Source organism: Zootoca vivipara, chromosome 9 (genome assembly GCF_965207765.1).
Source record: "Zootoca vivipara chromosome 9, rZooViv2.hap1.1, whole genome shotgun sequence".
Lineage (NCBI taxonomy): Eukaryota > Metazoa > Chordata > Lepidosauria > Squamata > Lacertidae > Zootoca > Zootoca vivipara.
Window position 1 is genome coordinate 61292932 of NC_142592.1, and position 25657 is coordinate 61318588.

At 44.7% G+C, this 25657-nt stretch overlaps 1 protein-coding gene across 1 annotated transcript in view; it reads left to right on the forward strand.

Annotated features, from left to right (window-relative positions):
- Positions 1–396: 396 nt before the first annotated feature.
- The window catches only part of GYS2 (glycogen synthase 2), a 52821-nt gene continuing 27560 nt past the window's right edge, over positions 397–25657 (forward strand). The window contains exons 1-5 of the mRNA XM_035127396.3: positions 397–624; positions 717–950; positions 15051–15232; positions 17505–17696; positions 19384–19569. Of these exons, the coding sequence (XP_034983287.2) occupies positions 830–950; positions 15051–15232; positions 17505–17696; positions 19384–19569 (681 nt within the window). The 5' untranslated portion in view covers positions 397–624; positions 717–829. The remainder of the gene's footprint in view (positions 625–716; positions 951–15050; positions 15233–17504; positions 17697–19383; positions 19570–25657) is intronic.

The following is a 25657-nucleotide window of genomic DNA, read 5'->3' on the forward strand; positions in this document are numbered from 1 at the left end:
GCGGGAAGGTAAACGGTGTTTCCGTGCACTGCTCTGGTTCGCCAGAAGTGGCTTAGTCATGCTGGCCACATGACTCGGAAGCTGTACGCCGGCCAGTAAAGCGAGATGAGCGCCGCAACCCCAGAGTTGTCCGCGACTGGACCTAATGGTCAGGGGTCCCTTTACCTTTATGTCTACCATAAGCAGGATAAATTATGCCAAGGTGGCAAAAATATATGTATCAGCTTGATTTGCAGAATGCATGCAAATCCCACTTGCCTTGGCCTGGGATGTAGGTTTACCTTTGATCGCTAAAGTGCAGGACATCCACACCCCTGGGAAGAGGTTTTTGATCTCGGATTGCTCCACGTGCCTCTCTGGAAAATGGGGCAGGGCTCCTCCCCCCTGCGGGGTTGGCTTAAGGCAATTCACAGCCCTTTGGCTTATTCTTGAGTCGGGGGGCTTTCAGGAATGCTGAGCGATGAGTCTGGCGGCGATTCTTTGCTACTGATCTGGGGCCTGTTCTTGCCCTCGCTGGACAGCTTGGATTTCCCCCCCTCCCCCTTCCAGCCAGCAATAACAGCAGCGGCAGAAGCCTCTTCAGTCAAGCCGGAGGGGGATTTCGCTGAGCCAATTTAAAGGCTGGTGGGTCAGGCCGTTTTCTAAAACTCATTAGCTGTCAGGCTCTCTGGGCAAGTTTCACTTCTTCTTGAAACCTCTTTTGGCTTTGTTTTCAGGCGGTGCTAAACAAGGAGATACTCCCAGCAACAGGAGGAAAATATCTTTAAAAAAAAAGGCTGTAAGGACTGAGTTGTGCTGTGTAGCCCAAGCGATAGCCCCAGCATCACCAATGCCTCTGGTACGATCGCTCTCCGTCACCTCTCTCAATGGGCTTCCTCAGTGGGAAGACGAAGATCTCCCGGTGGAGGATTTATTACTCTTCGAAGTGGCTTGGGAAGTGACTAATAAAGGTTTGTACTCCTCCTCTTCTTCTTCATCATCTGCCTGTGAGCTAACGGGTAGTATTTTACTTCTGGTTGCCTTAGCGCTGGAATCCAGGGAGGTAGAATTGGGGTTCCAATCTTTATTTGTTTGTTTTTAAAAAGTGCTCCAGACCTCATTGTTACCTATCCAATGATGGGCTATAGATCACGAAACCATGAAAATTAAACCCAAACTGCCAAATATAATGCATAAATCAACAAGAGGGTTTCAAACACCGTGGTTAAAAATACATCACAGTGGAGCAGAACCTTTCAGATTTCAGCTTGAAGCCTCATCCTCATATGCTTTTAATTAAGGTATTTAATTAAGTTTATATATTCCGGGCTGAAACTGCAACCCTACATGTTATAAATTAAGGGTTGGAGAAGCACAATTAAAATATTAATTTTTATTCCTTAAGAACTGGAGAAGCCAAAGGTTACTTTAACAGTAGTCCATCCTTTTGTAAAGATAAGGAGTCAAGGAACAGGTGTGCATTTATTCTCAGGAAGCGTGCATGAGATGGGCACATGCAACTAACTGTACGTGGTGCCTGCTGTGAATCGCTACGTGCCACAGTTTTTGCAAACAGGTTAGAGCTTTAACCCGCTTGAACAGTCTCTCTCAATCCATGGGATTCTCAGCAGAAATATATTCCGTTCATTCCCAGAGTGTAGCTGATCTGGTACATTTTGTACAAATTGGAGTACAAATTGGAAATCACCACCATTTAAAAAAAGAAAAGAAAGAAACTGAGAACATTGCAAACCCCTTCCCTGAAATTTTAACTTCTAGATGTTTGGGGACCATACCTTGAAACAAGTTCCCATCTTGGTGTTCCGTTTTCAAGTAACAAGTATCAAATGCGTTACTTTACTGTTTACTCCCTTCCTTCACTTATATGAAAAGGAACCACATTGCCTATGATTGGGAATACTAGAAAACATTCAAATCTGGTGAATCCCCCAATTTTGTTTTAATTCTAACACAAAGGATTAGAACTAACTTTCTACTCTGCTTGTGTGGGGTGCTAGAATTTGAAAACAGGTTCAGATGCTGGTGGCTTTTGATTCTGTTAAGACCTGCTATTAACATAGAAGTATATACATCCATTAGGAGTCCGACTGTACTTATTTTGCCCTCCTAAATTTAATTGGCTAGATGTCCACTGTTAACACTATTGCTTTCACTATCTCGCCGCATTAGGACACTTTCCCATTTGCAGCCATTTATCCATCTCTGAATTTTGGAGCTGGAATGATTGTTGAATTTGCCATGGTGAGGAGAACCAGTTCGGACAACCATTTGTTATGCAGTGAGGTCCGCTTCAGGGTGACTTTTCAGTTGAAACTTTGGCATAGCAAGTAGGGATGGGTGAAGAAATCCAATTTGGGTTGCATTTAAAGGTGAACCTCCCTGATTTGCACTTTCCGAAACACTACAAAAACTGAAGCATGGTGATCCTTGGACATTTGCATTTCTCCTAATTTGTAAAACGTAATGTGAACAAAAGGAGCGTGTGCAAATAATAATAATAATGTATATATTCGTGAACACAGTATATAAAAATGCATGATATTATAGGGGGAATTGCTTTGCAGAAATGTGTAAATTGCATGCAAAAATGTGTCTGTTAGGAGCAGAATCACGCTAAAACGACAATGAATTTTCATGAGGAGTTTTTTGGGGGTGAAATGGGATGTGGGAATGTGGAGTATGAGAAAATGAGTTGACAGATAAGCCCATCCCTGATGGCAAGCAGGTCTTTTGAATTGCCATATATAGGAACTCTCTGTGACTCACCATATTTCAAAGGTTTTCAGAGAAGCAATGAACCACAATTCTGACATGTGTTAGAGAATTTGCATATCAACCTAACCAAAAATTCAGCTTGTGACTTTACTATGGAATTAAATAAATGTGCAATTTTTGCCCCTTGAGTAGTCACATGGTGGATGCTAGGCTTAAAATTTTTGTTCTTTTGGAGCATTTCCCTTCTTTCTGAAGGCAAAAGTAGCTGCTCCAAATCTTGCCATCATCTGCTTTACCACTTGTTCATGTTTTTCTTGCATGCTTAGAATTAGAAGTGAAACCAATTTAGTCCCCCGATTTCCCCAAATTTGTTTCCCCGATTTCTCTTGTTTCCTAAAATGTTTCGTGCTGCTAATCCTCAATTTTCCCCCTGACTATTTCACATTTTGGAGTAGATCAGTGAATATTTCATATCTATAGTATTTGGCATTGTATTTTACTTCAAAAATTGAGAACATTTGAGAATGGTCATATAGCATCTGACAGATCACATGCAGCTATATTTAATATTTCACCATAAATGGCAAGTGAGCTGCATGCAATGCAAGCACAAGGATTTGAATGTATAAATTCCAAACTCAGAATGGCAAAAATTGCAAGTGTTGGCAAGCTTAGAATATTTGCAAATGATAATTTCAGCACTTGCCTGAATGGGTTTGGCCTCCGGGTTGCTACTGGGTGATGAAGGGTAAGTTTGAAGGGCTCATTTTTGCTTCAACCTTTGAGTGAATCAAACTTGGTTTTGCATATTAGGGAGACACCCAATTTATATCACACTCGAGACACGCAAGCTGAATTTTGCATAGTCTCAGTACAATTGTGTTGCCTCTGTCTTTTTTCCTGGTGGAGACCTGTGCCTTTAACAGTTCTTTTTAAAAATGTAATGGATGCTACTAGGAGCCATTCTGGTGCAGCGTACTGGGCAGAGACCCGAGTTCGAATCCCTGATTTGACACAAAAGCGCTATGGGTAAACCCTGGGTTGTCAGGCTGTGAGAATAAATGATGGGCATTTCCTCTAGCTCCTTAGAAAAGTTATAAAGAGGTGTTCTCTTTATGATGTAGCTGCATGTTTCAAAGGCCAGGACATTGTTTGTATTCCCCAAAACATGCAGAGCCCAGCTGGGGAACGATTCCCCCCCCCAATGCCATAGTGTAAATGAGTTACAATGAGTAAATGATTGACCTCCCCTCTCGTTCTCTGTGTGTGGCTAAAGGTAAAGATTTCAGCTGAGAGAGTAGTTTGTAAACACTGAAATCTTAACCCGCAGGAGGACAAATATTAGGCTGGCCTCTAAAAACACGTTGTCAAGGGTTAAAATTCTTCTCAGAAGTGCCTGAGGCCGAAAAACAACATGAAAACGTATTGGGGACTCACGATGCTCTTTGTGATCATAGAATCATTGAATTGTAGAGTTGGAAGGGACCCCAAGGGTCATCTCATCCAACCCCCTGCAATACAGGAATATAAGTGTTAATATATAAATAATAAAAAGGTAAAGGTAAAGGGACCCCTGACCATTAGGTCCAGTCGTGACCGACTCTGGGGTTGCGCGCTCATCTCGCATTATTGGCCGAGGGAGCCGGCGTATAGCTTCCAGGTCATGTGGCCAGCATGACAAAGCTGCTTCTGGCAAACCAGAGCAGCACACGGAAACGCCGTTTACCTTCCCGCTGTAGCGGTTCCTATTTATCTACTTGCACTTTGACGTGCTTTCGAACTGCTAGGTTGGCAGGAGCTGGGACCAAGCAACAGGAGCTCACCCGGTCACAGGGATTCGAACTGCCGACCTTCTGATTAGCAAGCCCTAGGCTCAGTGGTTTAACCACAGCGCCACCTGGGTCCCATATATAAATAATAAGTGGCAATATATGTTCGGTTTCTGATAATTGGTTCTCATGGGAAACTTACAGATTCTTGCTTCACACAATTAACTCAAGGCAGTGTCAATTTACTCTTGGCAGCAAGCCAAGGTCTGCCTGGCCTGGAAACTACTCTCTGATTGGTTAATGACCAGCACTGAACTCTGTTATCTAGGAATGCTAGCACAGTTGTTTCTTGTTGGGTGTTAGGAGTAGGAGTGCTGCGTATGGTTGGAGAGAGAGAGAGAGAGAGAGAGAGAGAGAGAGAGAGAGAGAGAGAGAGAGAGAGGATTTATTTTGCTTTGCTTTGTATGCAGAAACTCTGCTGCTTTTATTTTCTTTTAATAAATCCTGTAAATAGTTATTCTGTGTCTAGCCGACTAGTCATTTCCACCTCAACTAGCTTCTGCGCTGTGCAGGAAAACTCTGCTACGTTTGGGCTAAAGCCACTAGAGCTATGCCTGACACTTCAAAATTCGAAGAATATATATAGGTTGAGCAGGAAGCAATCAAGCACACAGGCAACTTTACAGCAGTGCAGTAAGGCTGCAATTTACACTCATTTAACTTGTGCTCATTCAGCTTTACGTACTTGGCGAAACATAAGTTTAAAAGAATCAAAGGGGGTGGAAAGGGGCAGGCATTCCGGGGGGGGGGGGGGGAGATTAGCAATCTCACCTGCCATTGCACCCAATGTGTTTTGACTACAGGCAATTTTCGCTTCAGCCATGATCCCTGCAACGTGACCGCTGAGCAAGTTGCGGGCTTACTGTACATACTGTATGTTGAGCAAAAGCAACAAGAATTAGCCCTGTATATAAGGAAAAAAACGAGAGGTTTGACTTACCCATGCTATACGTAGGAGAAGAGGAGCATAATTTGTTTATTTGGGGCCTGCCAAAGGTGATCAGGTATCAGTGGGTCTGCCATTGCTATGAACCGCGTCATCGCCTTAGACATGTTTGCCACGAATGCTTGGGACCGAGCTTCCTTGATGGTGGAATTTGGGATTTTTCTTTTAAACTTGCCATAAATGAGAGGTCTTTAGCAGCGTTGGTGGGTGTCTCCCATTAAATCACAGAGCTGGGTGTGGGTATGTTATAGAGGCTGCCGTGGGGCACTATAAAATGTTGATGGTTTTTCACGAGGATTTGCTTTTTTTAAGTGATGCATAATTTAGGAGAACTGAAAAGAGGGGGGAAGTCAGTTTTTTTAAAAAAAGCAAGTCCTCATGAAAATTCATCAGCATTTTATAGTGTGGAGTTCTCCTAAATCACACATCTTTGTATTCAACTTTTACCCTAGATACACATCTTTGTGAAGCAATTTTTCCTTACACAATGCATTTTTGTACGCTGTTTTCAACAATCTGTGCATTTCTTTCTGCAAACTCTACCCTAGTATATCCATTTCTGTGCATGTTACTTCCTCAGCAGTTTGACTTCACCCCGGAGGCATACTCCGTTGTCTCACATTTAAAGGAGAACGTACCAAATTCACATTTTCCAGAACAATTCGCAACCGAAATTTGTCCTTGGAAATTCAGTTTTCTTAATTTTGCTGTGCGGTTCCTCAACCAAGTAATGTGCACAAAAAAAAATACATAGATTGTGGTAAAGTGTGCATTAAAATGTACATAACTAATGAAGATGACATCCAAAAATGTGTTGTGTTGGGGAAAGTTTGCTTTGTATTTTTATCACGGCCTTTTAGCCAAGAAGGCTTTCAGAGTGGCTTGCAAAAATCACTTCTGCAGGCTCACCAAGACACAGCACATGAGGAAAAAAGCAACAGGAGGGAGAAGGACAAAGCAAGCTCAAATTCTTAAAGTTACAGTTGCTTAATGCCAAAGATGATTCCGTGGTGGTCCTGGCTGCCTTAATCAACAACAGTCCCCTGCCCCAAGGACAATACAATAATAGTTACTTTAAAAGGTGCCTACCCACCAACCCCCCTTCCAAATGCAATGAACCACGAATAGAGGGGCAGAAGTGACTGTGCAGGGATAAGTTTCAAGAAACACGAACTATTGCTTTGAAAATAATAAGAGCGGCTGACGCTCATGAGATTTCTTCCCAGTCTCATTTCTGGGCCTTCCACGTGCTAGGATGACCAAGGCCGGTTTTATCATCTTAGGGATGCTGAGCTCTGATGCTGCATTTGGATTACTATCCCCAGCTGGGCACATGGGCTACATAAGACGACAGAAGCTGATCCACCTGGCACAGCGGGTATGGAATGCGTCAGCAGAAAAATCATGGCGAGGGGGGCAAGCAGATGTAACTGTCTGCCTGACCCGCTCAGCATTGCCGCGCGCCAGGCTTTGGGAGGGCGATGGTTTAAATCATCTTGTTTTACGATATCTGTGGGTGTTAGCTGTGGTACCTAAATGGAACATCCAGGTTCAGGGGCACTCTACTGGAAGGAAAGCGGCAGAGGTGGGCTGTTTGTTGTTGTGCTCCGCTTGTGAGCTTCCCAAAGGCATCTAGCCGGTCATTGTAGGGAGCAAGATGCTGAATTCAAGGGTGACGCCCTCATTAAGCAACTTGATGCACTTGCCTCAGATGGCAGGCCCAGGAAGAGTGGCGGATCAGTGCCTCCCAACCTTTCCAAAGCCACCCAGGGCCCACCCACACCTTCCCTGCCACCACAATGCCACACTCTGAGTTGGTAGCAGAAGGCTCCTGAGCCACTGTGACGTTGCCAGGTCTGCAAACATTGTTTAGATGGCCATAGCAAAGTGTCCAATGGCGCTGCTTTTGGGATCTCCAAGGCCATTTCACCCCAGTGTTTCAGTCTGAGGAATCATAGAATCATAGAGTTGGAAGAGACCACAAGGGCCATCCAGTCCAACCCCCTGCCAAGCAGGAAACACCATCAAAGCATTCTTGACATATGGCTGTCAAGCCTCTGCTTAAAGACCTCCAAAGAAGGAGACTCCACCACACTCCTTGGTAGCAAATTCCACTGCCGAACAGCTCTTACTGTCAGGAAGTTCTTCCTAATGTTTAGGTGGAATCTTCTTTCTTGAAGTTTGAATCCATTGCTCCATGTCCGCTTCTCTGGAGCAGCAGAAAACAACCTTTTTCCCTCCTCCATATGACATCCTTTTATATATTTGAACATGGCTATCATATCACCCCTTAACCTTCTCTTCTCCAGGCTAAACATACCCAGCTCCCTAAGCCGTTCCTCATAAGGCATCGTTTCCAGGCCTTTGACCATTTTGGTTGCCCTCTTCTGGACACGTTCCAGCTTGTCAGTATCCTTCTTGAACTGTGGTGCCCAGAACTGGACACAGTACTCCAGGTGAGGTCTGACCAGAGCAAAATACAGTGGTACTATTACTTCCCTAGATCTAGATGCTATACTCCTATTGATGCAGCCCAGAATTGCATTGGCTTTTTTAGCTGCTGCATCACACTGCTGACTCATGTCAAGTCTGTGGTCTACCAAGACTCCTAGGTCCTTTTCACATGTACTGCTCTCAAGCCAGGTGTCACCCATCCTGTATTTGTGCCTTTAATTTTTTTTTGCCCAAGTGTAGTACTTTACATTTCTCCTTGTTGAAATTCATCTTGTTTGCTTTGGCCCAATTGTCTAATCTGTTAAGGTCATTTTGAAGTGTGATCCTGTCCTCTGGGGTATTAGCCACCCCTCCCAATTTGGTGTCGTCTGCAAACTTGCTCAGGACGCATGTTGCGCCTGGAGATTTAGGCTGGCTCCAGACATGTGTTTCCTGGAGTGACTGCAATGGGAAGACGGACCTCCAAACAGGAAGCAAGTGTGCTGATAGGAGGACTGCTCACATGTAACACATACCCCATGTGACGGATTGACACGGTTCTGAAATATTTATTCCTACCTGGCTGGGAAAGAGTTAATCCACCTCCAGCCTGACTGACATAACATTCTGGTGGGGGCGGGACTGTTCCCAGTTTAAAAGGAGGGAGCAGCGGTTTTGTCAGTTGAGGAGAGGGAGAGGGTTTGGGTAGGTGTGAAGAAGAAAGTTGAGAGGCCAGGATGTTGTTGTTTAGTCGTTTAGTCGTGTTCGACTCTTCGTGACCCCATGGACCATAGCACGCCAGGCACTCCTGTCTTGCACTGCCTCCCGCAGTTTGGTCAAACTCATGTTCGTAGCTTCAAGAACACTGTCCAACCATCTCGTCCTCTGTCGTCCCCTTCTCCTAGTGCCCTCAATCTTTCCCAACATCAGGGTCTTTTCCAAGGATTCTTCTCTTCTCATGAGGTGGCCAAAGTATTGAAGCCTCAGCTTCACGATCTGTCCTTCCAGTGAGCACTCAGGGCTGATTTCCTTAAGAATGGATAGGTTTGATCTTCTTGCAGTCCATGGGACTCTCAAGAGTCTCCTCCAGCACCATAGAGGCCAGGATAGTGGGGATCTAAATGAGGTTCAGGAAGGCTCGATGTTAAATGAGGTTAAATAAGGTTCAGGAAGGCTCGATGTTAAATGTTTGCCAGAGATTACCTACAACCGAAACGTATCTTATAAACACATGAAACGTTAAATAAACAACTATGTTCTAAGGTTAATAAAATTCTTCTCTTTTGTGCCAAGAAGTATCGTCATTATTTTTCCAGCAAGGTATCGGGACTCACAGGAGTGGTAACTCATTAGAGGACAAAACTTACCTCAGGAAAAGAGGCGAAAGTTTGTGTCGTAGAGTAACACTGAGGAGGCTTAGAAAGATAACCTGGGATGTCAACAAGTTGCCAGTGTGGAAAGGGCAAACTTTTACAGTACTGTAAGGGGAATCAAGCCGAGAGAGAGACCCTTTACTGGTGGCAGGAGGTTATTCTATCAAACAGCCTAGAGTTTTTCTTTGATACCAGGCCACGTGAGCTGGAAGGAGAGTCTCTTTACTTATAAACCCACAAGAATAAAGGGGTTTATTCAGGAGTTGGCGGGAGAAGAGTGTGTGTGGCTTCACCTCTGGATTCCTGTGTCGCATTTTAGTAATAGAGAGGGGGACATTTGTCACGCACCCCCCCCCCAACTGCCCTGAAAATGCCAGGACCATCACGAAACCACCCTAAGCCATTGTGGCTTCTCACTATGTCATGCAGAGTCCCAAATTCCGTGACCACGGAAGGGCAGGGGAAGGAGGAGGCCTGTAACCTCGTGGTGGCGCAGCGAGGCCCGTGGGGAGGAGAGGGTTGGGGAACCAGCTACTGCCACTGTTCTCCTCAGCTCCGCCAGCTGGTTCTGCTCAACGCATCTGACAACAACGATGGTGGCGGCAGCAGGAGCAGCCTAAGGGGTCTGGCTCACATAAGCACACAGGACCCCCTCAATGGTCAGAGCTTCTGACTAGAGAGACTATGCTGCTGGTACCTTTTAAACATCTGGCATGTGTGCCTCCTCTGGCACCCAAGGTGGGCTGATGGAAGCCTCGGGTTTTTTTAATCTAAGGTTCCTGCAGATAACCAAGACATTATGAGGAATGGTTGCGGAAGCTGGTCTGGAAGGGAGGTGGCTGAGAAGAAACGTGATGGCCATCGTTGAGTGTCTTAGGGGCTGTCACATGAAAGATGGCACAGGCTTGTTTTCTTCTGCTCCAGAGGGGAGGACTCAAACTCAAGTGACAAGAAAGGAGTTTCCGACTAAATATCAGGAAGAACGTTCTGACAATAAGAGTTGTTCGGCAGAGGAATGGTCTTCCTCGGGAGGTGGTGGACTCTCCTTCCTTTGAGGTTTTTAAGCAGAGGTTGGATGGCCACCTGTCATGGATGCTTTAGCTGAAATTCCTGCATTGCAGGGCGTTGGACCCTCGGGGTCCCTACCAATTCTATAATTCTATGATTTTATGATTTTGCCGGTAGAGTATTGTTAAATATGCCTCTTGGTAACAGCCACTGGGGTTGTTCAGCCACCCCTGCCCTTCCCCCATAGTTCATTGGCAGTGTGAGGGGGGCACTGGTGTAGAATGGAATACCCATAATTTCATCTGAGGAATGTTGGAATGTACGGTAACACTGAACAAGTACATTGTACCTTGGTTCTCAAACGGAATCCATTCCGGAAGTCTGTTCGACTTCCAAAAAACGTTCGCAAACCAGAACACACACACCATAAGAACGTTCCATAAGCGTTCCAGAACCAAGGTACGACTGTATACAATCCACATAATTGAGCTGTACATGCATACTGGCCTCAGTCCAGTATACCTGAAGGAGTGTCTCCTCCCCCATTGTTCTGCCCGGACACTGAGGACCAGCGCTGAGGGCCTTCTGGCAGTTCCCTCGCTGCGAGAAGCCAAGTTACAGGGAACCAGGCAGAGGACCTTCTCGGTAGCGGCACCCACCTGTGGAATGCCCTCCCACCAGAGGTCAAAGAGAACAACAATTACCAGATCTTTAGAAGGCATCTCAAGGCAGCCCTGTTTAGGGAAGCTTTTAATGTTTGATGGATTTCTGTATTTTAATATTTTGTTGGAAGCCGCCCAGAGTGGCTGGGGGAACCCGGCCAGATGGGCGGGGTATAAATAATAAATTATTATTATATACTGTTATTCACACTCAATGTTCAGAGGGTGTGCAGGCTGTGTATCTGTGTGCACAACAGCTGCTCTGTGCAGATAAACAAGTATACAATACTTTCACGCAAACACTTTCACATTTGTTCAGTGTAATGTGTGAATAAGCTTCCTTGCAAGGTATGGACTTCAACAGAACAGGGCCAACAGTGGTCAGAAGTGTTAAAGGAATGTTAAGGGAAAATATGCCTCCGTTTATGTGTGGAGAGAAGGCAAGAGGAGAGACTGGGGCTGCTTCCAGGTTACCTGTTTACTGACTGTCATCCTGATTTGTTTGCACAACAATCGTGGGAAGGTTAGATGGTGCCAGCTGTTCAATGAGCATTCGTTCTGATCTGTTTTGTAGAAAAGTTATATAATGTTGCATCAAGCAATTGCTGCCCCGCACTTTCCCCTGGCTCTGCCCCTTCTTGCCTTGGTGGTGGGGGTCAATGATGAAGGGTCAGAGGGAGAAAAGGGAGAAGACTGGGACTTTTCCCACTTGGGCTAGCCAAGCTGGTTTTTTCACCTACCTCATAGCAATTTGTCACAACTTAGTTTGGCGGTTAGGCATTGGAAATTTGCATAAAAGAAGAAGGGGGCAGATTATGTCATCATCTGCCCAGAAATTGGAAAAGTAATTCCGTTAAAGGGGTTCCGGGGGCGGTAGCTTTGTCCTGAGCCTGCAGAGGTCAGGGCCTTATGGCACCCCCCCCCAAACGATGGCCACAGGAGGTGTTCCGGTAGATGTACATCACTGGGCTCCTTTCTGGTGGTTAATTTCTCCCAGACTGTAACACACGGGTTGCAGTCGGATATAGTCGGTTAGGTTCCAATGCCTAAGCCAATACCACTCAACATCCGTAACCAATAAAGTTGTGGCCTTTTCGCCCACTTAAAACTTATCCATTGTGTCTTGTGTCTTATTTCACGGGGAGGGAGGGACATTGCCACACAAGAGGAGGTGCTGGAAGCTGAAGAGGTAACAGGGCTTAGTGAACCAGGAGAGTCTGTGGGAGAGACAAGTCCAGAATCAGAGGGAGAAGCTGAAGCAGGAGGGTGAGAAGTCAAGAGGCATAGAGGAGCCAGGCTTGGTGAAAAGTCACGGGTGTCTCCTGCTGCAAGCTCTACTCCCCAGAAGAGGCATGAAGAGTGCAGAGGAGAGGTTGGCTGCACACAGGCGCAGTCTCTGATTGCTTGGGAAAACCTGGTGGGGAGGCAGTGGCTTCCAGCAACAGATTCTCATGGAGGTAGACCACCGGGAATGAACTGCCCTGCTCATTAGGCCTCACATTCAGCCAAGTCTGTTGTCGTTTAGTTGTGTCCGACTCTTCGTGACCCCATGGACCAGAGCATGCCAGGCACTCCTGTCTTCCACTGCCTCCCACAGTTTGGTCAGACTCATGTTCGTAGCTTCGAGAACACTGTTCAACCATCTCGTCCTCTGTCGTCCCCTTCTCCTAGTGCCCTCAATCTTTCCCAACATCAGAGTCTTTTCTGGGGAGTCTTCTCTTCTCATGAGGTGGCCAAAGTATTGAAGCCTCAGCTTCAGGATCTGTCCTTCCAGGGAGCACTCAGGGCTGATTTCCTTAAGAATGGATAGGGTTGATCTTCTTGCAGTCCATGGGACTCTCAAGAGTCTCCTCCAGCACCATAATTCAAAAGCATCAATTCTTCGGCGATCAGCCTTCTTTATGGTCCAGCTCTCACTTCCATACATCACTACTGGGAAAACCATAGCTTTAACTATACGGACCTTTGTCGGCAAGGTGATGTCTCTGCTTTTTAAGATTCTGTCTAGGTGTGTCATCGCTTTTCTCCCACGAAGCAGGCATCTTTTAATTTTGTGACTGCTGTCACCATCTGCAGTGATCATGGAACCCAAGAAAGTAAAATCTCTCACTGCCTCCATTTCTTCCCCTTCTATTTCCCAGGAGGTGATGGGACCAGTGGCCATGATCTTAGTTTTTTTTGGATGTTGAGCTTCAGGCCTTATTTTGCGCTCTCCTCTTTCACCCTCATTAAAAGGTTCTTTAATTCCTCCTCACTTTCTGCCATCAAGGTTGTGTCATCAGCATATCTGAGGTTGTTGATATTTCTTCTAGCAATCTTAATTCTGGCTTGGGATTCATCCAGTCTAGCCTTTTGCATGATGAATTCTGCATATAAGTTAAATAAGTAGGGAGACAATATACAACCTTGTCGTACTCCTTTCCCAATTTTGAACCAAAAAACTGTGGATGTTATGTTTTGCTAAAACAGAGTTAACTCCATCTTAACTCTGTGTGATTACTGGCCGGCGCGTTCCTACGACAATTGCTTTGCTGGAGAACTGCATTGCCAAATTCACGAGTAGTGTGAATTTAAACGATAGCAGTGTTTTAGCTCACATATAGTTTCAGAATGTGCGAATTTGGTAGCTTCAACTTTAAATGCAAATCGAATTGAATTTCTCCCCTGTCCCTACATTCTGTGCCCAAGTTCAAACTAAAAAGTCACCCCAGGCAGACCTGGGCACATAATACATGGTTGTCTGAACTGGTTCTCCCAACAATGGCAAATGGAATCATCATTCCATCTCTGGAGGAAGGGATTAGTCTGTGCAAATAGAATGTGAATGCAATAGTGTTAACAAAGGAAATCTGGCCAAATATAATTAGGACAATGTAAGTATAGTCTCACTCATAACAGGCAGGTTAGACCTGCGGGAGGTGAATGTAAGGGCTACTCCTTTCAGAACATAAAATCATAGAATTGTAGAGCTGGAAGGGGCCTCACAGGTCATCTAGTCCAAACCCCTGCAATGCAGGAATCTCGGCTAAAGCATCTGTTGTAGGAATTCAGGGGGTCGGGTGACCCAGAAACAACTAGGTTCTGACCCAGGAAGAGTCCGAGAACCTGACAAGGAGACCAGTTTACGGGGCTCCTTGGCGGAGTAAAATGACAGGGACCACAAGGCAGTTTATTTCTAGTAAAAGAAAACTGTTGCAACAGGGTCCTTCCCTCACGCACAGGACGGAGTGAAGAACCCAGAACAAAGGAACTTCCAACTTTTTATAATATTCTTTCCCAATGTTACTCAACGACAAGGAAAGGGCGAGAGACAGTTAAGTAGAAAGCAATCAGGTAGGTACTAAGGTTTGATAGGTTTTTCGATGGGGGGACCTTAGGAAGACAATTGGGGTGATGGTCCTGATAATGAGTATGCATACATTTTATTTGTTCACAGGACGCCTGTGTTGAATAACTTGTTTTTCTTCACTGAGTTTTGTATTGGGGTCATTATTATTAGACAAGCTAGATGGCGCTGTGATAAATGGGGCAGGAGGCAAGTTACATTTTAGCAATACAGACGGATACAAGTCTATAAGGAGTGAAACACTTAAAGTCTTGACATTTCCAGTATAGGATATATAAAAGAATACACAGCTATAGCTTTATTTTTATACATTCAATAACATAACTTTTCTATAAGACCATAGTTTTATTGGATTTTAGGTCCCCAAGATCTTCTTTTTGGGAAGGAATGCTTTGACGTGGAGATTTAGCCAGGAGGGTGAAGGGTGGAAATACCAGTGTTGCGAGACCCTATTTACTTAAGGCATTTGCATCTATTTGGAGAGATTGTAAGGGTGCTTAGGTGAGACTTATGCAAAAGGGAGGTGGGGGTGTTTTCCGGAGACAGTCTGGGGTCAAGTGGGGATTATTCTTCCCGTTGAGCAATCTCTGGCAAGGAGAAATGGCTCCTGTCAGGTCAAGGCATCGTTCCCCTCTCTGTACATCTGTGGACCTATGAGTGTATGGCGTTCAATTTTCTACAACACATCCATGACAGATGACCATCCAACCAATATAAGCTTTGCTTTTCCTCTCACAGTTGGTGGCATCTACACTGTGATCCAGACAAAAGCCAAAATCACATTGGACGAATGGGGGGAAAACTACTTCCTCATCGGCCCTTATTTTGAGCACAATGTGAAGACCCAGGTGGAAGTTTGCGAACCTCCCAATGGAGCTGTGAAAAAGGCAATGGAAACCCTGAGAACCAGCGGGTGCCAGGTAAACGGGATTTCTCTACTTTTGTTTCCTGAGGCAACTAAGCTGACTCACTCGGAGATTAGCTGGTTCCACTAATGCTCTTGTCTTTCTGCCTGACATACTGGTCTCGGTCAAAGTCGATTCATTCCAGGTTATTTTTGAGAAAGGGACCCGTTTATCCAATTACACGTTTTAAGAGTGCATTTATCTGGAAGTCTGCTTAATGGGATTTCGGCCTTTGGCTTTCCAGTTCCCAAATAATGCAGTCAGATTTCTGTAGACACAATATGACCTTATCTATGCCTGGCTGGATAAGCATGTAATTCTATCCATCATCTCTATCTATCTATCTATCATCTATCTATCTATCTAACTATCTAATCAATAGCTTTTTTAAATAAAAAAATTTGCAGTGTAAAAGAAATTTTAAAAGTCAAGAATGTATATGCAATTTTATTTTAATGGTCTGTTTCAATGAAATTATAAAATGTGCTTGATTGCAATTATTGAAGTGTTAACGTCTTGCTTTCTAATAATATTTTTAAGAGCTTAGCATATTTTATGAAGCATAATGTATATTTATGTGCGTGAGTGCAATTTTCTCAATAAATTTTTTAAAAGGTACGTTTTTAACTATGTAATCTAAGAAAGATATACAGTGGTACCTCTACTTACGAATTTAATGTGTTCCAAACGCACATTTGTAAGTCGAAAAAAAATTGTAAGTCAAATCCCATAGGAATGCATTGGGAGAAAAAAATCGTAAGTCGAAGCAACCCTATCTAAAAAATCGTAAGTAGAAAAAATCCTATCTAAACCGCATCCAAGATGGCGGACGGAGCTCCATTCGTAAGTAGAAACATTCGTAAGTAGAGTAATTCGTAAGTAGAGGTACCACTGTAATTGGAAGTCATGAGGCAGAAGGCGGTGTGTAAATGTAATGAATAAATAAATCGTTAAACTGAGCAGGGCAGGTTGGACTGGAATTCTTTGCCATTGTTCACCACCCAGTAAACTTAGCCTTGGTGTGAACAGTAAGGCATTAAAGACAAAGCGAGTTTATTCAATCCACATAAATATATGTGAGGGCCTCTCACACTGCAGGAGAGTTGCGAATGCAGCATGTTAACCCAGGGGAGTTGCCAGGCGTTGTACGGCTGTCTTTTGTGATTGTGTAATTGTGGCAAAGGGATCGAAGTATAGGCCTGAAATTTGTTCCAGTGTGGTGCTGTTTTGCTCATATGAGCCAAATTTCTAAGGAACATAGTTCTCAAAGGCATGTTTTTATGGCTGCGCCAATGGTGTTTTGCAATCCATTGAGGGCAGAGTTGAGTGTTCATATTGCAGTTGCTGCATCCATGCTGTGCTGTTTGTAGTATATTTGTGGGCAGCGTTCCACTGGTCATTTTTTCTGAGGGACGGTGGACCGGCCCACGGCTGAGAAATGTTGCTGACCCCTGATTTTAGGTAAAGGTAAAGGTACCCCTGACCGGTAGGTCCAGTCGCGGACGACTCTGGGGTTGTGCGCTGATCTCGCTATATAGGCCGAGGGAGCTGGCGTTTGTCTGCAGACAGCTTCCGGGTCATGTGGCCAGCATGACTAAGCCGCTTCTGGTGAACCAGAGCAGCGCACGGAAACAACATTTACCTCCTGCCAGAGCAGTACCTATTTATCTACAGTGGTACCTCTACTTACGAATTTAATGCGTTCCGAATGCACATTAGTAAGTCGAAAAAATTTGTAAGTCGAATCCCATAGGAATGCATTGGAAGAAAAAAAATTGTAAGTACAAGCAACCCTATCTAAAAATTCGTAAGTAGAAAAAATCCTATCTAAACCGCATCCAAGATGGCGGACGGAGCTCCATTCGTAAGTAGAAACATTCGTAAGTAGGGTTATTCGTAAGTAGAGGTACCACTTGACATGCTTTCGAACTGCTAGGTTGGCAGGAGCAGGGACCGAACAACGGGAGCTCACCCCGTCGTGGGGATTCGAATTGCCAACCTTCCAACCGGCAAGCCCCAAGCTCTGTGATTTAGACCACAGCGCCACCCGTGTCCCTATTTTGGATTTTACCAACCAATAATTTAAATCCACCAATTTTATTGCACAAGATCAAATCAATATTATTTTGATCTGGTGTCGCGAAGCCCTTAAAAGACATGGGGCCCATAGACTGGTGCCTAATCTGCCTATTTAATGGTAATCTGGCACTGCACACTTTCTTTTTATTTTACATTTATGTGCCAACATGGTGGGTTAACCCTAACATTTATTTCTCCTTTTTATCAGGTGTATTTCGGCAGGTGGCTGATAGAAGGGAGTCCGTATGTGGTGCTGTTCGATATAGGATCAGCGGCTTGGAATTTGGACAGGTGGAAAGGGGAGTTCTGGGACGCCAGCCAGATTGGAATTCCTTACCACGACCGAGAAGCGAACGATGTGCTCATCTTTGGGTCGCTAACTGCCTGGTTCTTCAAAGAGGTATTGTGCTAAGGTTTGCACATCGCACCATGTACATCGTATGCTTGCTCTCTTCATTCAGATTTGTAGCTGTTGGAGACATACCGGTATGTCTCCGACAAAATGTCAGGCTTCAGACATATCTGGTGGTCATGCAAATATATATCGGCTTTTTGGAGCCAATATTTCAACATTATCAAAGAGATTAACAGAGGGAACCATGCCTTTCAAACCTGAAACTCTGTTGCTGTGACGATTTGAATATTTAAAATAACTTATTTAGGATTGCCATATTTCAAAGAGTGGAAAATCTGGACACAAAACTTTTTGAGCTTTTTTTTTTTGCCCAAAGTTGCTGAGCTTTTATTAAGTGGGGGAGGGGGCAAAGTTCTTGAAGGTTGTTGTTGTTGGTTTTTTGTGTGCAAAATCTCCAAAAAATATTGAGGTTTTTGAGCAATTTTTAAAGGAAATTCGGCAAAAAAAAAAAAAACCCACTTCCGACATGGGTTGCCACATGCCCAGCTTTTCCCAGACACTTTTGCCGATCTTCGGAAATTCCGCCCAGATGCTAATTCCAATGGTCAAATCCTAGATATGTCTGGGAAATCCTGGACGTATTGCAGCCCAAATTTATTTATTATGACATGGGTGATCTTTCCCAGTCAGCATGAGCAAGGAATGATGGGCGTTGTAGTCCAACAACACCTGGTTAGGAACCCGACTATGTTTCCGAAGGTCTCTCTTCCCCCGGAGCAAAACAGCGTGGCAAGTAAGGTCGCAGTCTGAGGCCCTTCTAAAGATACTGCCACATTCAGAGGCAAGCTGGGTTTCTATGGCAAAAAGGCCCTTTTCATCCCAGGCGGCTGATTTTGGGTGTCATGAAAGGATAGTAAATAGTTTTAAAATATATTATTCTTGTATTGTTACTACCAAAGAGAGGATTCTACAATTCTATGTACAGTACTAGTGCCTAAACTTGGTGTTGCATCCAACTAAATTATACTCAACATAGACCCAGTGAAATTCAGAAACCTAAGTTAGCCATGCCCATTCATTTTAATGGGTCTCCTCTAAGTATGTCTAGTATAGTGGTACCTCTGGTTAAGAACTTAATTCATTCTGGAGGTCCGTTCTTAACCTGAAACTGTTCTTAACCTGAAGCACCACTTTAGCTAATGGGGGCTCCTGCTGCCGCCACGCCGCCAGAGCACGATTTCTGTTCTCACCCTGAAGCAAAGTTTTTAACCCGAGGTACTATTTCTGGGTTAGCGGAGTCTGTAACCTGAAGCGTTTGTAACCTGAAGCATTTGTAACCAGAGGTACCACTGTATTTGATACAACCCCATTACTTTGAAGTACAGTCGTACCTCAGAAGTCAAACGCCTTGCGAGATAAACGTTTTGGCTCCTGAAACCAGGAAGTGAGAGTTCCAGTTTGCAAACGTTATTTGGAATCTGAATGTCCATTGCGGCTTCTGCAGCTTCCGATTGGCTGCAGGAGCTTCCTGCAGCCAATCGGAAGCCGCGCTTTGGTTCCTGAATGTTTTGGAAGTCGAACGGACTTCCAGAACGGATTCCGTTTGAATTCTGAGGTACGACTGTAATCACATAGCTCTCCTTCATGACTTTAATAAAACAGGTGTGCTTTTGAATATCCTTCACTCTTTAAATATGGCTCAAATACCACTTTACCATCTAACTCTTTCCAGCTCTCTGATCAATTTGAAGACAAGCCCAACATCATTGCCCACTTTCATGAGTGGCAAGCAGGGCCTGGGCTGATCCTCTGTAGATCCAGGAAGATCCCAGTCGCAACCATTTTCACAACTCATGCAACCTTGCTGGGAAGGTACTTGTGTGCAGCGAGTATAGATTTCTACAACCACCTGGACCAGGTAAGGAAGATAACATTGTCTTGCATTCCCTTCTGACCACAAGTCACCGTTGGTTCCACCAGCTATCTTAGGGTGGAAGTTACCTGATCATGGGGGCTAGAGCAACACCCTCATAAGGCAAGGTTATATTATATTATTACTATGGCTAAGCAACATCCAAAACCCTAATTCACCGTATTATAAAATCTTCTGTCCCTGTACCAAATTAGCATTAGCACTTCACACTGAATATTTTCCAAAGCTATGACTCAGTTCCAGTAACCACTCTATGGAATCTACTGTCTCTGTGATTTCCTGTTTAAATTGTCAACTTGTATGTTCAAGCTCCAATTTTTGCATTTCCATTCATCTCAAGTTGGTAGATAACTTTGCTGCTGATTGCCTATGGTTATTGAACATAGAATTGTATATATCAGGGGTGGCCAACTCCCAAGAGACTGTGATCTACTCATAGAGTTAAAAACTGGCAGTGATCTACCCCCTTTTTGGGGGTTCAGGCCAAAGTCGTTGAGCTTCTTTTAGGAAGGAGGAAGGCCCATTTTTGAGGGGTTCGGGTCAAAGTTGTTGAGTTTTTTCAGGAAGGAGGTAAAATGCTGAACTTTTTAAAGGGAAGCCACAGTTGTTCAGTTTCTTTGTGGAGAGCCAATGATCTACCAGTGATCTACTGCAGACGTCCAGTGATCTACCAGTAGATCACGACCTTCCTGTTGGACATGCCTGGTATAAATCGTAGCAAGACAACAATAGGTAACTGTCCCATATGCCAAGATTTATTTGGTAGGCAAAAACACATTTCTGTTCTTTTTGTACTGCATCAGTAAATATTTTAATAGTTCCACAAACTCTTTTATATCTCCAGTACTGGTTGACTTTCTCTGTGAAGATCCAACAGAAAGTATCCTTTCTACTTTAAAGAGGGACAGCTTTACCATTATGCAAAGGGAGGCTGCTGCCCATCCAGTAGATTGGAGTAGCGGAAAGGTTTTGGAGGGCAGTGTGCCGAACAGCCTGCCTTGCACCCCCTAAACTAGCTTTCTCCCATGCCGGTTGGTGGAGTCTGCTACTCTGTCACCAGTATTGCAATAATATTCATTTTTCCTTCGGCACATGAAATTGCAGAGAATGTCATTTTGTGCTTTGCCTATCTTGGATAGAAAACTCTGCTAGGATAGGAAAAATCAGTTGCATCTCTGCATCAAGAGAAATTAGCAAGGAGAGTCTGGGTCCTTCTTTCCTTTTCTTTGATGGGGTTCCTTCTTCAAACTAGCGGTTGAATGGTCACATATCTTTGCAAGATTGTTTGCATTTATAATTAAAAGCCAAAGCTTGCCTTTCAGCTGGCTGAAGATCTTTTGTTGAAGTTTTACAAGTTGGATCCATGCAGTCAGAAGAAAGCACTACTAAGTTCAGTGGAGCTTACTTCCAGGAAACTATACGTAGGATTACAGTTATGCTTGTCCTTATACATTGCGTGTATGTACTGCTACTCTTTGGTGTGAGGGTTATAGGGTAGGTCATGATAAGTCCTTGCACTTCAGACAAATCACTGCCATCCCACTAATTGGGAATACAGTCATACCTCGGTTTAAGTACGCTTCTGTTTGAGTACTTTCCGTTTAAGTACTCCGCGGACCCGTCTGGAATGGATTAATCCACTTTCCATTACTTTCAATGGGAAAGTTCGCTTCAGGTTAAGTACACTTCAGGTTAAGTACAGACTTCCAGAACCAATTACAGTCATACCTCGGTTTAAGTACGCCTCGGTTTGAGTATTTTCAGTTTAAGTACTCCACAGACCCGTCTGGAACGGATCAATCCACTTTTCATTACTTTCAATGGGAAAGTTTGCTTCAGGTTAAGTACAGTGGTACCTCTACTTACGAATTTAATGCGTTCCGAACGCACATTCGTAAATTGAAAAAAGATTGTAAGTCAAATCCCATAGGAATGCATTGGGAGAAAAAATTCATAAGTAGAAGCAACGCTATCTAAAAATTCATAAGTAGAAAAAATCCTATCTAAACCGCATCCAAGATGGCGGACGGGGCTCCGTTCGTAAGTAGAAACATTCGTAAGTAGAGTTATTCATAAGTAGAGGTGTCACCGTACGCTTCAGGTTAAGTACGGACTTCCAGAACCAATTACAGTCATACCTTGGTTTAAGTACACTTTGGTTTGAGTACTTTCAGTTTAAGTACTCCACGGACCCGTCTGGAACGGATTAATCCACTTTCCATTACTTTCAATGGGAAAGTTCACTTCAGGTTAAGTATGCTTCAGGTTAAGTACAGACTTCCGGAACCAATTGTGTTCTTAAACCGAGGAACCACTGTAAGCGGTCCAACGCCATGCAATGCAGAAACATGGCAGAATTTTGTGTACCCAGCATGTGCTGATTTGAAGGATGTCAGAGGAGTGTTAACATCATAGAGAAATAGGCGTTTTTGATTCACAGGAAGCTATAATTATTTATGCAGGTCATTTCCCTCAGCTCACAAACCCATCCTTCACCAACATTGTGACCTCCAGATGTCTTGGACCATAGGTGCCAACTCCCTGGGTGCCGAGCGCCCACAAAATTCCCCATGAAGGGAATGGGCACCCACAAATTTCAGTACCGGGGCCATGAATGCTGCATAGCACCCACAGGCCAGGGCACCCACAGTCACAGGGCCATGCTGGCACTCCTGTCTTGGACTATAGTTCCCATCAGCCCTAGCCAACACAGCGCTGATGGGAGTTGTAGTCCGAAACATCTGGAAAGAATCAGATCAGAGAAGCCTGCACTGACTGTGATCTGATGCCACACAGCGTTGGAAGATTCAGTCTGGAGAACTGCAAAGCCTCCAAGAATTCCAAATGTGGCCAAATATTCCAAATATTAAATGGCTTGTTAGTCAAAAGTCAAGTCAAAAGTCCTTTAACTGTGTGGGGCTGGGGAGCGGGGAAGAGCTGATGGGGTTCTACAGATCATGGATAGCAACTACAGTGGTGCCTCGCTAGACGAAATGAATTCGTTCCACGGGTCTTTTCTTATAGCGAAAAAAATCGTCTAGCGAATCCCATAGGAATGCATTGAATTTTTTTTAATTTTTTTTTTTTTGCCCATAGGAACGCATTAATTGAATTTCAATGCATTCCTATGGGAAACTGCGATTCGCTAGACGAATTTTTCGTAAAACGCATTCGTCTAGTGAGGCAAGCTCCGCTCGAAAAATCCTTTCGTTAAGCGGAAATTTCGTTAAGCAGGGCATTCGTTAAGCGAGGCACCACTGTACATGAATGGCTGACATTTAAAGGGTATTAATACAGGAAATGATGCCAGTTCGATACCCCCCCTCCCTCCTCATAGCTCTTCCACAGATACTTACAGCGCACTAAAGCCCTTTCTGACAAATGCTAACATTTAGTAAGAGACCAGCTGTCTTAATGAGGGCGTCTTTGGCTGTGAAAAGGTCACCGAGGCCCAAAAGCCCAACGAGAGGGTGGGGTGGGAGGGTGGAAGCAGAAGGGTTGATCTCCAAAACACTCGTGACAAAAGACAATGCAGATGGGCAGGTTCGTAGGACTTGGTAAAAGACCATTAAGGTCAAGTGAGTGATTTGTCCATTACTAAAAGACTCCTGGTCCTCCGGGGGCATGCTAGTTTGCTTTGACCTTTTTGGGGGGGAAGGGGGGGACAGACATTTCTCGAAAGGCCAGATCACTTCTCGATTTCCCGCTTCTGAACTCCAGACGCGTCGCTATGGGCCTCACCGCTTGTCTTTTTAAAGACGTACTAGAAAGCAGGGTGTTTGATTTGCTTAAACAAATGCATGCTTTCCCCCATCTGCTCTCAAAGGGGGTCAACGGAGGCAAGCTAGAAAGGTGGTGGTAGCGATCACCAGAGTACTTTGGTGTTGGGGAGGAAGTGGGAGGGTCACAGACGCCGAAAGCCTCACACATGAGAACATAAGAAGAGCCTGCTGGATCAGGCCGATTGCCCATCTAGAACAGCATCCTGTTCTCACAGTGATCAACCAGGTGCTTCAAAGGGAAGCGAGCACAAGTAGGGTTGCCATATTTCAAAATGTAAAAACCAGGCATAGCTGCCAAGTTCTCCTTTTTTTAAGGGAAATTCCCTTATGCTGAATAGGCTTCCGCGTGAGAAAAGGGAAAACTTGGCAGCTATGAAACCAGGACACCCTGAGAGTTATTGAGCTTCTTTTTAGGAAGACCCCAGAACTATTGAGCTTTTTTTATTTTAGGAAAACCCGGAAGTTCATAGAATCATAGAGTTGGAAGAGACCACAAGGGCCATCCAGTCCAACCCCCTGCCAAGCAGGAAACACCATCAAAGCATTCTTGACATATGGCTGTCAAGCCTCTGCTTAAAGACCTCCAAAGAAGGAGACTCCACCACACTCCTTGGCAGCAAATTCCACTGTCGTTGAGCTTTCTTTTATGAAAATGCCCCCCAAAAAATCAGTTTGCTTGCCTAAGTTCCAGGACAAACTGCCGCCTTCTGGGAATCCCCCCCGGACATCACTTCTGCCTTTGAAATCCTGGTAATGTCTGGGGAAATCCAGACATATATGGCAACCCTACAGCCCAGTAGCACTCTCCCCTTCCTGTGGCTGGTATTTAGAAGCATTGTTGCCTCCAGGAGGCAAAGCAGAGCCCCCATGGCTAGTAGCCTTCAATAGCCCTCTTCTCCACAAATTTGTCTACCGTAATCATCTATCAAAGCCATCTAATGCAATGCGCTCTATGTGGGGCTACCTTTGAAGGTGGCCCGGAAACTACAATTAATCCAAAATGCGGCAGCTAGGCTGGTGACTGGGAGCAGCCGCCGAGACAACATAACACCGGTCTTGAAAGACCTGCATTGGCTCCCAGTACGTTTCCAAGCACAATTCAAAGTGTTGGTGCTGACCTTTAAAGCCCTAAACAGCCTCGGTCCAGTATACCTGAAGGAGCGTCTCCACCTCCATCACTCTGCCCGGACACTAAGGTCCAGTGCCGAGGGCCTTCTGGCGGTTCCCTCGCTGCTAGAAGCCAAGTTACAGGGAACCAGGCAGAGGGCCTTCTTGGTAGTGGCACCCGCCCTGTGGAACACCCTCCCACCAGATGTCAAAAAGAAAATAACTACCAGACTTTTAGAGGACATCTGAAGGCAGCCCTGTTTAGGGAGGCTTTTAATGTTTAATCGATTATTTTATTTTTCTGTTGGAAGCCACCCAGAGTGGCTGGAGAAACCCAGCCAGATGGGTGGGGTATAAATAATAAATTATTATTATTATTATTATTATTATTATTATTATTATTATTATTATCTGGGTTGGTGGCCATCACTGCCTCCTGTGGGAGAGAGTTCCACAGTTTAACTATCTGTTACTTGAAGAAATACTTCAATTTTTCTGACCTGGAACTTCCACCACAATTGGCAGAAGACTCTATCAAATCTTCTCCACATGTTCAGTGACTTTGAGGATTCACACTGGAAACACGCCTAGCCTTTGGGCAAGGAGCATAAGGTCTGAACAAGGGGCACTTACTCACACAGAGCTGCTTGTGCACAGGCGTCCTAAAGCCAGCCTTCTTCGACCTTGATTCCTCAGATGTTGCAGGACTACAACTCCAATCGCCCATGACTCTTGGATAAGATGGCAGAGGATGATGGGATTTGTAGTCCAGCCAACATCTGGGAGCCCAAGATCGAAGGACACCATCTAAGCAACTGGAGCCTTCTGTGCAATTGAGTATCCTGTGACCATATGGAGGAGACGCACTCAGAGACCTATGGCAAACACCCCTTTCCAGGCACTTGGACTTGACATATGCAGGTGACAGGCAGTCGGTGTGGCACTCAGCATCGAGGGGAAGGAGCCAAAAGTGGTAACTCCATCTCCTGCACACATTCAATGTACTTGGTGGGAAAGGTCTGGAAGGGGTGTAATAGGAATTTATACTCCCAAAAGAGGGGTCTCAGCCTCTTAAGGAGAAGTGCACCCCGTGCAGGAGCACTTTGGTTTTAGGCTCCTTTGGTCAGGAGGAAAAAATAGCAAAGACCACACCAGGATTGGAAAAAGCAAGGTCTGATCGTTTA